A 13,230-nucleotide genomic window follows, 5' to 3' on the forward strand; every position below is an offset into this window, starting at 1 on the left:
ACACAGGATTTATAAATACAAGATTCCTCCACCGCTGGTCTGACACCCAAACACTGTAATGGTATTTTACCAACACGTGGCGGCGCTGTTTCCCGGCCAACCGTCGGCTTTTTGACGCACACGAAGAAGACGAACCCGGAAGCCCCGTGTCTCGCTCCCGCCAGCAGCGCTGTCGTTGTGTTAAAAGTGTCTCTTCGGGTGCGGTGGATGCTCCCGGGCCGATGACACACATCGCGTCGGTCCACAATGTCCAAACTGCGGGTGGTGAAGACGCTGGTGGCCGAGAGACTGACGGCGGTCGCTGAGGAAATACTGGAGGAGAAGTCGGGTTTGTTGTTTTTAAATAAGCAGCCCAGCTGCTTTTACGTGACGTCACTTTCTGCTGCAAAAACGTCCGGCGTCTTTCAGTTTGTTATTATGCGCGACACTTGATTATTAGAGGTACTGTTCAAGTCTGGAGGAAGTACTCTGATTTTTTACTTGTACTTCTCATTTTTATTTTTATTTTAAAACTGGTCGGCTTTCCGGAAAGGCACAAGAATTTCAGTGTGTAAATGACAATACAAATCTTTGAATCTTGAATTTTGAAAGTAAAAGTAGCAATACTCGGGTGTAAAATTATTTGGTTACAGTTAAAAGTATTGTCAAAAGTTTTGCACAATATGCGCAGTGGGCTATTTCAACATATTTCTATATTATGAATATTTGTTATGTTGCAGTTGGTAAAAGAGCCGCTTCTTATTACTTGATATTCTACGCAGAATTTCATATAAAACCCAATGAAAGCTTTCATAATATTGACTGAAAGTGTTTCTTCATGTTAACAAAATAAAAGGAGGAGGTAAAAGAAGTTGCTTTCATAATGATGCACCCACTAGGGTTACAATGTTTTTTTTATTTTTATATAGATAATATTAAAATGATGCTCATGTTTCCTCTTTATTCCACCAGATATGTCACCTGAGCAGCAGAGGGCGGCTGTACACAGGCGGCTGTCGGCGGTTGTCGAGGAGATCTTTAGGATCCTGGAGAAGATGGTTGGAGAATACGAGACGGAAGATTCGAGTTCCCATGAGGAGATTGATCGTAAACGCCAGCTCATGAGCATGTTGTTGAAAACCGAGACAAATGTACCCAGGACAGGTACATTTTTGTTCTGTCAATAACATTTAACCTAGTAGGGTGCATAACTAAGGCCAAGCTATACAATAAGTTGGTGGCTTGTATCTAAATTATCTTTGATAATTGCAATCCTTCATTTTTAATCAAAATACAGTTTATTTAATCATTGAATCATTAATCGGCTAGAATCTATAAAATGAATTTTGAACTTGCTGTGCACTTAACCCTAGTATCTTAATGACTATTTCCATTCAGGCAACTAGACAATACTACTCGTTTTTGGTGGCCAATGCAGATGCAATTTAGAGAAAATAGTGTACGGTTCTTAATGTTTGTATTTATTCTAGTTTCCGGTGTTTCCACCTTAAAGGTTCTCTTCGATCTTCTCCTCAGACACACTGCCGCTCTCCGGCTCAAACTGCGTAAAGCACACTTCCTCCGAGCAGAGCAAGACCTCCAGTCAGGATCAGAAAACCTCCCGTCTGCCCCGGACGAAAGACGCGTCCACGGAGACCGACTGCGAATTCATCCGCGTTAGACCTTCCCACACGGAGGCGCTGTCACCGGGCGACAACGAGCCGCTGTCATCAAACGAATCCGAAGCTGCGAGTGAAGACGAGAAACATCTCAAATCAAACAAGCGAAAAATATCTAAGAGGCAAAATCGAGCTGAGGATTATTGCGGAATGTGTGGGAGGTCTTCCCTCAGAGGTGTGGCTGGGAAGAAAATGCAAAAAACCGAAGGTAAAATTTCTGCGGCGAACAAGATCCAACTTGGCGGACGGAGTTGTTGCAGAGTGTGCGGAAAGCATTTCCGCTCCAAGCGCTCTTTTCTGAAACACGTACTTCGGCACGAAGAGACCTCGGATCTGTGTGGAGCCTGCGGGAAACATCTGGACCCTGACGAGAGCTTGAAGACTCATTTACAAACCCACAACGAAGAAGAAGAGGCCCGCGGGGACGAGGCGCAGGACGAGCGTCCCGAGGCGAGCGGCATAGCGGGCGACAGAACGTGCGGCAGCGACGAGCAGTGGGGGCGCGGCGAGGGAAGTGACGGCAACGACCTCGGCGAGACCAAAGACGGAGCTTGTTTAGAAAATTCAAAAACCAAAAGGTCGAACAAACCCAGAGGACCTAAAAAAAAGGATAATAAGGATCCATCGCTCCTGAAATATAGCTGTAAAGTCTGCGGCAAGTACTTCTGCTACAGAGCCTCTTTTCTGAAGCACGTGCAGGAAGACGAGGGCGACGCCGGCGTCTGCGGCGTGTGCGGTAAGCGCTTCGAGTCCAACGACGGCCTGAGGCGCCACCTGCAGACGTACGTCCGCACCAACGACTGCGAGGTCTGCGGCAAGCGCTTCGAGAGCCACCAGCAGCTGGAGATGCACGCCCGGACGCACACGGGGGAGAAGCCGTACGTCTGCAACGTCTGCGGCAAGGCGTTCGCCCAGAACGGAAACCTGATGGGCCACATGAGGGCCCACACGGGGGAGAGACCCTACGCCTGCAGCGTGTGCGGCCAGAGCTTCGGCTTCAAAGAGTACATGACGGCCCACATGAGGATCCACACGGGGGAGAAACCCTTCCTCTGCAGCGTCTGCGGGAAAGGCTTCAGGCAGCGGGGCACCCTGAAGACGCACTCCATGATCCACACGGGGGAGTCCGCGCACCGGTGCGCCGTGTGTGACAAGGCGTTCTACAAGAGCGGGGCGCTGAAGATCCACATGAGGTCCCACACGGGCGAGAGGCCGTACCTGTGCAACGTGTGCGGCAAGAGCTTCGGGGCCAGCGGCTCGCTGACCAAGCACATGGGCGTGCACGAGGGGGAAGGGGCGCGCGCCAGGAAGGAGGGCCCGAAGAGACGCGCTCAGTCTCGCGGCGGCGAGTCCACGCAGCTGACGAGTCTTTAATGTTCGTTGGGCGATTTTTCCAAGCAAACGCGCCCCACAAGTTCTGGGTAACGGGGAACACTTTTCCTATTTTTATCTACACTGGTTCACTTCTCTCTCCGCTGTTGTTCAGAGGGATCTTTGTATCCTTCAGCGTTGTAGAACCGCTTTATAGCGCTTTGGTCTTCACGTACTAAATAACATCTTCGGATGCAAAAATGACAGATTGTTAATTAACTGTTGTTAATGGTTTTAACCATTGCCAATGTTGTTTATATTTTATGGCCCAAATTATTCAACAAGAGGGACGTTGCACAACATCATGTGCAAAACTATTAGTGAGTTTTATGGCTTTTTGCAAAAGTTTCACAAGTTAACGCTGTTATGAAGATGCTTTCTCAGGAAACTGCCTCAATTTATGGAAAAACACAAATGTTTCAATCTGTTAATTTACCAACTCACCTCTAATATGAGTGATGCTTTTACCGTAAAGCAGTTTTCTTAGTTCCCAATGCTGAGAAGGAGGATTTATCAGGCGAAAATGAATGTGACAAAAACAAACTCAGATTTTCAGTTTAAACAGTTTATTTTTCTGTTTTAAATAATTACTTGGGTCATCCAGTGTAGGCTATGTTGGTTTGTCATACATGTTGGAACCAGATTCATTGTCAACAAAGGATGCTCGGGGGGGGGGGGTTGTATGAAAAAAGACAAACTGAAAAATTACACAGAACAACGTGTGATCAATACTGTGATTTAACAGTTAATAAAAACAGTATTTGGATAATGGGTCTAAAAAGAGTCCCCTGTTGTGTCATTAGAACCTGTTAGATAAAGATAAGTCATCAAACCGTCAATGTTTTTTAGATTTCTTTTTAAATTTTAAAATCACAGCAGATCTTAAAGCTTAAACTTCTAGTACGCGTTATGGGTTTACAGATAGACACTTAAACAACGTGCCGGTCGCCTTCTGGGAGAACGTCGGTACTTCCTGAAGTTCTGCCATTCGGAGCACGAGTGCGTTTTTGTTCATTTGTGTTAAAAAATAAAAACTGATGCGTTACGAGTGCTGACGGGAACCGACGCGCCGTCTCTCTAATGGCGTTACAGTGCTTTGAGTTGATTAAAAGACGAGTAAATAAAAGGCAATAAAGTAAAGTGACGTCACATGCAGCAGACGGTCGTCCCTCTGGAGACAAAGAGCGGGAGTAGCTGTCGGCTTTAAACCAACGTCCTTCCATCCAAATCAAGCGGTTGTTTTTTTATGTCCATTTATTCCTCATTCCCACAAAGTTTTTTTTTTTTTTTTTCAGGGGTCGCGCCCTCGATGCCGCTCAAACACCCTTTCAATGTGAACGAAGCTTCATCAACTCACGTCAGTGCAGAAACAATCCGTTCCAGCTACCGATTCCTCCTGGTTTTTGTTTAAAGATTTTATACAGTGTCTTTTCTATACAACAACAAAAAATCCCCCATTCATTGTTATATTTCATTTAAAAAAAAAGAACCACACGGTGCTGCGGGTCCAGGAGGAGCGAGCGAGGCGAGTGTCAGAGAGTCGCACCTCCTGCTCCTCTTCCTCCTCCTCAGTTTACGGTCTTCCTCGTTTGTGCCGAAGACACGATGAAGCTCCAGCTCACGTGTCCTTTTTTTTTTCCAACATGTGAGTGAGTTTTCGGTGACATGCTCATGCGAAATCAAAGAAAAGTAACTCGTTTTTTATTCGTTTTTTTTTGTTGCGTCGTCCCGCTGGAGAACCATGCGCAGTGAGGGAGGGCTGCAGGGGCCCGATGGACGAGGCCTCCGGTCCTCCTCCCGAGGTGCTTGTGTGGACGTCAGTGGACCTGGAGGCAGAGTGGACAATGTCGATCTTTGATGAAAACTAAAATAAGAATCATTCATAAGGTTCATGAAAGACTTACGCTTCTTATGTGTTATGTAATTGTAAGCTAATATATTTGTCAGTTAATCAGACAAAAGCTTTATGAACCAATTACATGTTATTTCTTTACTATTATCTGACACTTTCTGAACAAATGAATATGCTATCTTGCTGCGATTTAGATTAAGCAGATTCCCCGTGTCACTGCAAGAATAAGCATATTTCATGTACTGTAGGTATTCATGCCCTTGAGCAGATTCTAGCCACGTCGCCTCTCACCTGGTGTAGTTCGGAGCTCCGCTGCTATGACTGACTCTTCTTGCCTGGTTTCTTGGTGCCTCCGGGCTTGGCAGAGTGAGGCGGCCAGTGAGAAGACAGAAAAACACAGAAAACCAAAGTTAGCTTGGTGCTAGTGGAGCTGCTGTTGAGCTCGGCTACAGGTTTCATGCTGCAAGAGAGACGAGGAAAAAGGAGGAGCTCACACAGGCGTCAATACATTGTCTCTATATTAGTGGAAACACAGTGTATTAGTGTTAGTTGGTTAGTGAGTCCAATCGGATGGTGGTGGGAAAGTTCTACTGATACACTGCGGTACAAAGAAAACACACACAAGCACACGCACACACGTGTGTGTGCAGGCTGTTAGCACCCAACAAACTGAGAACCCGCTCAGAGTGATGCGGACATCCGACTCGTTGCCAACGTCTCCTATAAGCGTTTATCAACCAAAGGCAGCGCACATTTGAACAGGACTTCAGGAAGGTTTGCATCAGCAGCGCATCGTGTTTCTATTGATCGCGGCGTCATGCGGCGGGGGAGGCGGAGGTTGCAGGTGGGTGCTTTTTTTTTACGCCAACCTCAGTTTTTTCTCCAGACTTCTCAGCCTTGCTGCCCTGCCGGGAGCGCTTGCCCCTCTTCTTGCCCTTTCCCCCCCCGGCTCCTGTTGAAGAAGAAGCGGCGCCCGCTCCACCAACTACACCAGCAGCAGTGGCTGCAGCATCACCACCACCACCACCAGCGCCGCCACCAGCAGCAGCAACAGTTTCGCCTTCCCTTTCCTCTGTGTTGAACACACGGCGCACCACCTTTCTGATCACCTGTAGGGGGCAGAACATGTCGGGGGGGGATGAGGATGTTCGTATGTTCGTGTGTGTGTGTGTGTGTGTGATGCAGGATAAAGATGCGACAGGTGATGGAGGAAGGTGCGGGTGGTTACTTTTCTGGTGACTAGATTCCCATCTTCATCTGTGAACTGCTCCTCCGTCACAGACTCTCCGGGAATGTTTTTGGCCTCCTCCCCCTGAGACGGAGGGATGGAGGGTTAAAGGATGGGGGAAAAGGTGGAGGCGTTCAGGAGGAGATTTGAGAGCCCAACTGTTAGACTGTTACTTATATTACAGAGAACCTTGACAGCCGTTGGGTTTCCCTCTGTTCAAATCATGAATAAAGAATATTTCAAGTGCAGTTTTATCTCAAAAACATCCTGAAAATAAAGAACCTTCAGGAATCAGGAAACATTCCTGATTCCTGGTTCCTTTTTGGATGCTGGGAGAACAAAACAAGTCTTCTTCGAGGTTCTGTTTCATAAACTTAAAAACACAGAGGCGCCTGTCACCGTACAAGTTACACAAGCTATGGTTTATCGTTTTAAAATATTAATTTAAGATCATTTTGTGCTGTAAGTCCAACAGATGTGTCCAAACCCCCCCTCCAAAAAAAACTAGCTTTGTAGTTTGTTTGACGATTTTCCCTCAGTTTCTAACACGAAAGACGTGCGTCGTTCCACAATAACACCAGCGAATCAAAGAAGCAGCACCAACAGCAGCCGAGTGAGATCCACCTCATGCTATGGCAAAACACACACACACACACACACACACACACACGTTTCCATCCACTGCTGTTATGTACCAGGTGAAGATGAATGGTGTTAATTTGAGTAATTTGGGTTTTATAAAAATGTTCAGGATGACGTAACGTGACAGAAAATATTTTTCCCATTTTACTACTACTACTTATATATAGATTTATAGATATAGATTCTCATTTTTAAAAACATGTTTTGAATATTTTTCAGAATTTTAAGAAAATTCAAAAATCATTTTCACTACCACACCAGGTCACGATTTATTTAGGTATGAATAATCTGGTTTCACTATTTTGTATAGTTCCAGCATGGCCTAAAATCAGTTGTCTTGACTTTTGATATCATCAGACTTCCCCCGGGTGGATGGAAACCTCTCCTCTCTATGATATAAACATGATAGCTGCACACAAAGCCACTCCCACGTCAACAAAAGATGTGCAGAAACACACAAAACCCACACCGGCACACGACTTTTTCTTCTTCACACTCGAGTCTCAAGGCTTTATGCAAGTTCACTCGGGCTGGAGGTCCACACACCTTCAGGATGACTCGTCTGCGGTACACCCTGGTGGTGACAGTGGTCTCCCCCTCAGAGTCGGACTCCTCGGCTCTAACGCTCCCCTGACGAGGGCGGCCCAGGAGCATTGTTATGTCAGTGAGCAAATGTGTGTGTGAGCCTTCAATTTATGTAGGTGGAAAGCTTAAGATGAATCCCATTACATCTGAAGTGAAGGCTTTACATGCTATATTATGTGATCATTATTATATCAAAAAAACATGTTTGTGTGTACATTTAAACAAAATATAAACAAGTGAATAAAATCAAACTGTCAGCTCGCCTTAAGAGAGCAACTCTCACCTGGGCTTTGTGCTGTGACCTTTCACCTCCCTCCTGCCGTCCTCCGCTTGGCCCCGCTGTGCTGCCGCCCCCCTGGGAGCCCTTCCTCCTGGCCTCCTCCTCTTCCGCGTCTGCACCGTGACCTCCGTTGTGTCTGCCGCTTCGGCCCACGTTCAGCTCCGACAAATCAGCCAGGCTGTCTGGGCTGCGGGGCGGAATAAAATTAGAAAAAAGCAATTGCGTTAACTCACCGGACTGTGTGGATACTTTGCGGCGTCCTACCTGCCCTCCTCGGTGCCGGTAGCAGCCGACTCTGCGATGCCGCCGGACGTCTCGCATCTCCAGCCTGGAACTGAACACAGGGGTTTTTCTGCTTGATGAAGTTGATGGAGGATCTCCTTCATCCTTTCCTCTGTCATCTCCTCGTCCTCGGAGCCTCCCTCCTGCTTTATGTCGTCCAGCAGACTCTGCAGCCTCTCCGGAGTCATCTCCTCTTCCTCCTCTTCTTCTTCTTCCTGCCTTCCATTTCTGTGACCGGTGGGCGAGGCGGCGTCTTCCCTCTGACGCTCCAAAGCGACCCCTTGCCCCCCCTTCGGTTTTTCCCCGTCTCTTCCCTTCCCTGACTGCTCCACCGCCCTCCTGTCATTATCCGGCCTCTCGAAATAAACCTGCCCCGGGTTTTCTTCTCGGGTGGTCAAGGTTGTGTCTTCAGCCCCAACGATTGGGGGCTGCGGGGCCGTGGAGCCGGGGCCCGCGGCGACTGTGGGTGGGTCGCTGCTAGATGTGCTGGTGGTCTGAGTGAGGGAGAGGTCGCTAGGTCTAGTTAGCGTGATCTTGCTAGGGGAGTCTGCGCTAGCTTCGCCATCGCTAAAGAAGTTGTCTGAGCGAAGCGGAGTGGGGGGCTGGAAGTTCAGGTCTGTGGGGGTTTGCAGCTCCAGATCTATATTGTTGTATCCTGGGTGGATGGCAGGAGTAAAGGATTAAAGGGTGAGGGGATTGAAGGGGGGAGGCGAGACAAAACACATTGGGAAGGGAGAAAGGAAGGAGGAAGGGAAGGGTTGAGTGGTGGAGGTGATGAAATGAGAAACACTTGTAACATCTAACATTTGTTCAAAAGTCAGACAGGTGTAACCCCGTCTTTCTGTGCTGTAAACACAACACTGACATGTTATCTCTTATATGAAGCTTCTATGAAGTTCATACGAAGCCCTTATGCAGCTCATATGTTTGAAAATACCCATCAAGCAGATAACAGAGAAACATTATCATTCGTTTGCAGTCGTATTTGAGTCCAGCAGATGAATTTGAACCCACTGTTTGTCTTTAAACATGTTTTTGGTGCCCACCGACTTGAAATATCAACATAGTAGATCGCTCAGCAGATAAACAGACAGATATTTCCATCAGTAGTTGGTGGAGACCAAAAATGGAGTTAAAAGAGAGAAATTTTGACTTTCAGAAGCAAAGGGGAACAGAAACACGACTCCGGAAGAATGCTGCTGCTTCTCATTTGCTGGATGTGTAAATTAGCAGCTCCTTGTTAAATTCAAGCTTTTGTTGTGTTTTCAAAGGTTTTGCCCCAAAGTGACCCAAAAAAAAGAACGCTGCTTTAAGGAATCTCCACGTGTGAGGATCCCTGTGTGACTGCTGGACCAGCGATACAGAGAAGACACATGGTCACATCACCATGGGGACAGAAACCAAAGACAGAATATGAAAAGGAAGAAACTTCACTTGTTCTGTATGTGTATTCCTATTACATGAACATCAGCCACACTATTGCCACAAAGGGCCCGTTAGGACGTGTTGTAGTCAGCCGAGCCCAGACTTTAGACAAGTAAAATGCAACAAGAGTTAGTGAGGACGGGTTTCAGCCCTTTAAAACAACCCTGAGCTTGGCTCATTGTCTCAATAATTATATAATAATTTAATTCTAACGTATGAGCAAAAGCTCAAGCAGAAAACCGGTAGGTTAGTTGTGTTGATTTCAACAAAAAGGCAGAGAAAAGCTGCTAAATGTAGAATTCAGCAAAAGAACGATCTCGCTTGAAGTAGGCTGGGACACCAGGAGGGAGGGGGGAGGGTGGAGGGGAGATGGGAAGGGAAGGGAGGGTAGGAAAGTGATGCTTTGGGGTAGGAGACGGGGAACAATGAGGTGGAGGAGAAGGAAAGGGAGAGGATGAAGGGGAAGACAGGGGGAGATCTGGAGGAGGAGAGGAGGCACATGTTAAAGAGAGAGAGGGGAGAGGAGGGGAGTGAAAAGGAGGAGAAAGGGGGATATGAGCTGGCAAAGGTGGAAGGGAATAAGGAGATGGGAAGGTGGGAGAGGAAGGAGTAGAGGTGGAGATGGTGGTGCAAGAAGGAGGAGGAGAAGGGAAGGTGGGAGAGGAAGGAGTAGAGGTGGAGATGGTGGTGCAAGAAGAAGGAGAAGGGAAGGTGGGAGAGGAAGGAGTAGAGGTGGAGAGGGATAGGCGCGAAGGCCCAAGAGCGAGAGGAGAAATAGATGGAGATGGAGGAGACGAGGGCAGAGGGAGGGCCGACTCAGGAAAGTGATGAGGAATAAACGGGTGAGGAGAGAAGAAAGAGGAGCAGCTAGAAGGGCTTCGAGGGGAGGAGGGGAGAGATGGGGAGTTCGGCTGGGTTAAAAAGCAAGGGTGAAGAGGAGCGACAGGCAGGAAGTAAAGGAAAGGTGAGGAAGGGGGAGAAGGACAGTGAAAGATGGAGGGAGAAGAGGCAGGAGGAGGGGAGGGGAGAGAGGAAGGGGTGAGGTGGCTTGGCTCGAAGGGGGGAGACGAAGGAAAGACGAAGGCAGGAGGGGTATAGAGAGGGCATTCCGGCCGGGGCGTTTGAGGACTCAGAGGGAACGTAGGAGATCTAAGAAGCTTTGGAGCTACTAAAATAAACACACCTCACCAGAGACAAAAGAAGAACAAACAGACAAAACTCAGCTGAAAAGACACACAAAAGATGACGTAAAATGTGGTCGATGAAGACGTAATGTTTCAGAAGCTGCAAAAGCAAAGACTCATGGGATTGCGGGTCCCGCGGTTGATGAGCAAGAATAGGCGGGAACAGTGAAAAGCAGAATAGCTTCCTTTCCATCAGGCTCCATTCCGGCTTCAGAACAGGTTTGGGGGATAAAATAAATCTGAAGTTGGTTGAGTTAGGAACTAAGAAGAAGCTGAATGAGAAATATATATATATATATATATATATATATATTTGGTTAAAACGCAAGTAGGCTTTACAGATGAACTTGCTCCGTACGCGACTTGTGTGCTTCAGCCGGCCTGAGCTCAGCGGCGAGGGTCAAAGCGAAGCCGGAGCCGGGGGGGCCGCTGAGGCGTAAAGCCGAGTCACTGGTGGAAACTAGCTGGTTAGTGGCTGCTGAGCGCCGAGGAGGGGAATCGGCTGCAGGAGTTAGTCGCTGAGAAGCAGGAGAAGCAGGAGAAGAGGAGGCGTGAGGCAGTCTGCTGGGCTCAAAGCAGGAGAAGCTGCAGAGGAGCGTAGAAGCTGGGAGGCTCAGGGTGGGCGGTGGGTTGGGACACCCTCCCCCCCCCCCCCCAGGAGACGACAGAGGCAGTACAGCTAACGGTAGTGACACAGAAGCAGAATTATACACTGCACACTTTGAAAAAAGGTGTTTCGTTTTCAACCCGCCTGCGGGACGTCACCGCGTGTTGAAAAGGCTCCACCCCCTTCAAAGAGCAGACAGCCTCTCACACAAAGCCGAAGGCAGCCATGCATTTTGTTGACTTTTTTTTTTTTTAACAATCTGTTAAATATCGGCTTCATTTCAGATCATCTTTGCAGAAAGATGCGCGGTTCCTCGTGCTGGGATTAAAACCCAATCACAAGGATCGGCGACCAGGTCCATTTCAGAAGTTTGTCTCAACGTGCTTCCGTAAAGGCAGTTAACATGTCAAGCAGTTGAAGCAGCGGTGGAGGAAATATTCAAATATTCTACTAAAAGAATAATAATAGAAAAGTATATACAGGTCCAATACCTGCATTGTAACTGTATTTTTGAGTTTCCACAATGTTGTTGGTGATACTCCAAAATAAAGTAATGACAATGAACACATTATCAGTGAAAGAACCCTTCCTTCATTAGGCAGCTACACACCCTTTGTAAAGGGCTATTGGAGTTGGAGAAGCTTTTAGGGAATCTTAGTAAAAAATGCAAATCAAAGTTCTGAGATGAACCTCATTGGTCCGTCGGAATCAGAGAATACGGGCAGCTGCCACATTTAAATTTTCATTTGAGAGGAAAGAGAGAGAGTTAGAAAGAGAGAAAAGACTTGCCACGCTGCTTAAAGCAAGCATGCAATTGTTATAAATTGGTTGTTATAATTATGTTTCTCTGCATTATGTTGTAGCAAACGACAGAAATTGACGTGAAGAAGATGCGTTGTGTATCAGTTCAAATTGTTATGACAAACACGTAAACATAACTATTGTTAAACCATATGAACCTCCGCAATTTGGCATCTGAGGAAAATGTGCCTCATTCAGAATCTCACTGGGATTATCAAAACACATTCGTCAGACGGGAAAGAGACAGCGGTTCATCGGCAGCTTACATTTGCTTCGGGTTCATGCTTACAAAAAACAGACAAACATACTAAAGTCTCATGCACCCAAAAAGGTACAGATTGTTATAGAAAGGATATGATAATAATCACCCAAAAATCTATCACTTGCCATTAATGTTCCAATGACTGAGTGCCACTAATTAAGTGCACTGTCCAGTGTTGAAAAACGAACAAGTGGGCGACTCTAATGCCAGCACCACCTGACGGGTCCATTAAGCTCATTTGGGTTAAACTCCGAGGAACTTCCACTACGCGGTTACGCCTGATTGGTTGTGGTGTTTGTTTACACAGTCAGGTCTCTGCTATCGGGCTGAGAGAGGAGGTGAAGAAGGGTGAGGGGATAGACTGAGAGGTAGACTTAAGAAGTTCAGCTAGGGTGGGCTACACTTTACCATCGGACTGATCCGGGAATACTGCGTTATCATCGGCAAAGCAGCGTGTGCCTGAAATGTTACCGTAGTCAAATATGGGCCCTTCCAGCAAAGTCACAATATCCAACCGATTGATCTTTGTCAGCACCGGAGTTAAAGCATCCGCTGGAGAGACGAGACAGAGAGAGACAGGGAGAAAAATGCATTTACAGGCGGGAATTAACACCACACAACCTCCATGTTAATGAAGTGTTTTCACGAGCTACAAAAATAAATATAGTATTCTCATGAGCGACAGCGGCCACATCCACTGCTCTCCGTCACAGGTTCACGGCGGCCCGCTGCTTACTTGTGGCGTTTTTACCGTCCCTGTGCACCCATTTCTTTAGGAACATGAAGCTCTGTGCTGTCAGGGAATTGGGGTTTTCCACTCTGATAGAGTTGATCTCGTCCACAGAGAAATCCAGCTCCCTGGCCAGCTCTGAAACGGCAAGAGAGCAGAACCATGAAGACGCTCGACACCACGTCTATGGTCTCAGTTCTATTAGTAGCCCGTCCTATAAATGTCTGCACTTAACACAAATCACAACATTTCAAAACGGCGAGTCGCTTGTGTAGAAATATGGGAAGCAGCTAGAAAAGATAAATGGAGATTGGATTACGACT

General features: G+C 47.1%; 2 protein-coding genes across 51 annotated transcripts in view; one reads left to right on the plus strand and one right to left on the minus strand.

Annotated features, from left to right (window-relative positions):
* Positions 1-113: 113 nt before the first annotated feature.
* LOC120819508 (uncharacterized) lies at positions 114-3,810 on the plus strand. The gene is made up of 3 exons (XM_040176984.2): positions 114-328; positions 952-1,143; positions 1,516-3,810. The coding sequence occupies exons 1-3, from the start codon at positions 247-249 to the stop codon at positions 3,030-3,032; spliced, it is 1,791 nt and encodes a 596-aa protein (XP_040032918.2). The 5' UTR covers positions 114-246; the 3' UTR covers positions 3,033-3,810.
* The window catches only part of LOC120819509 (ankyrin-3-like), a 98,123-nt gene continuing 88,471 nt past the window's right edge, over positions 3,579-13,230 (minus strand). For 23 of the 50 annotated variants that reach the window (XM_078103124.1, XM_078103123.1, XM_078103117.1 and 20 more), the window contains 6 exons: positions 12,914-13,045; positions 12,649-12,729; positions 7,881-7,950; positions 7,620-7,803; positions 5,173-5,238; positions 3,579-4,855 (listed from right to left, as the gene is read on the minus strand). In XM_078103124.1, the coding sequence (XP_077959250.1) occupies positions 5,197-5,238; positions 7,620-7,803; positions 7,881-7,950; positions 12,649-12,729; positions 12,914-13,045 (509 nt within the window). In that variant the 3' untranslated portion in view covers positions 3,579-4,855; positions 5,173-5,196. Of the gene's footprint in view, positions 4,856-5,172; positions 5,239-5,750; positions 5,991-6,109; positions 6,194-7,297; positions 7,382-7,619; positions 7,804-7,880; positions 8,554-12,585; positions 12,730-12,913; positions 13,046-13,230 lie in introns of all 50 variants that reach the window. The other 27 variants (XM_078103141.1, XM_078103139.1, XM_078103137.1 and 24 more) reach the window with 12 other exon arrangements.

The sequence above is a fragment of the Gasterosteus aculeatus genome, chromosome 5, assembly GCF_964276395.1.
Source record: "Gasterosteus aculeatus chromosome 5, fGasAcu3.hap1.1, whole genome shotgun sequence".
Classification (NCBI taxonomy): Eukaryota; Metazoa; Chordata; class Actinopteri; order Perciformes; family Gasterosteidae; genus Gasterosteus; species Gasterosteus aculeatus.

Coding starts and splice junctions, on each gene's coding strand:
- LOC120819508 (XM_040176984.2), top strand. CDS start 247: ATGTCCAAACTGCGGGTGGTGAAGACGCTGGTGGCCGAGAGACTGACG. Junction 329..951: donor AATACTGGAGGAGAAGTCGG/GTTTGTTGTTTT, acceptor TTATTCCACCAG/ATATGTCACCTGAGCAGCAG. Junction 1,144..1,515: donor GACAAATGTACCCAGGACAG/GTACATTTTTGT, acceptor TCTTCTCCTCAG/ACACACTGCCGCTCTCCGGC.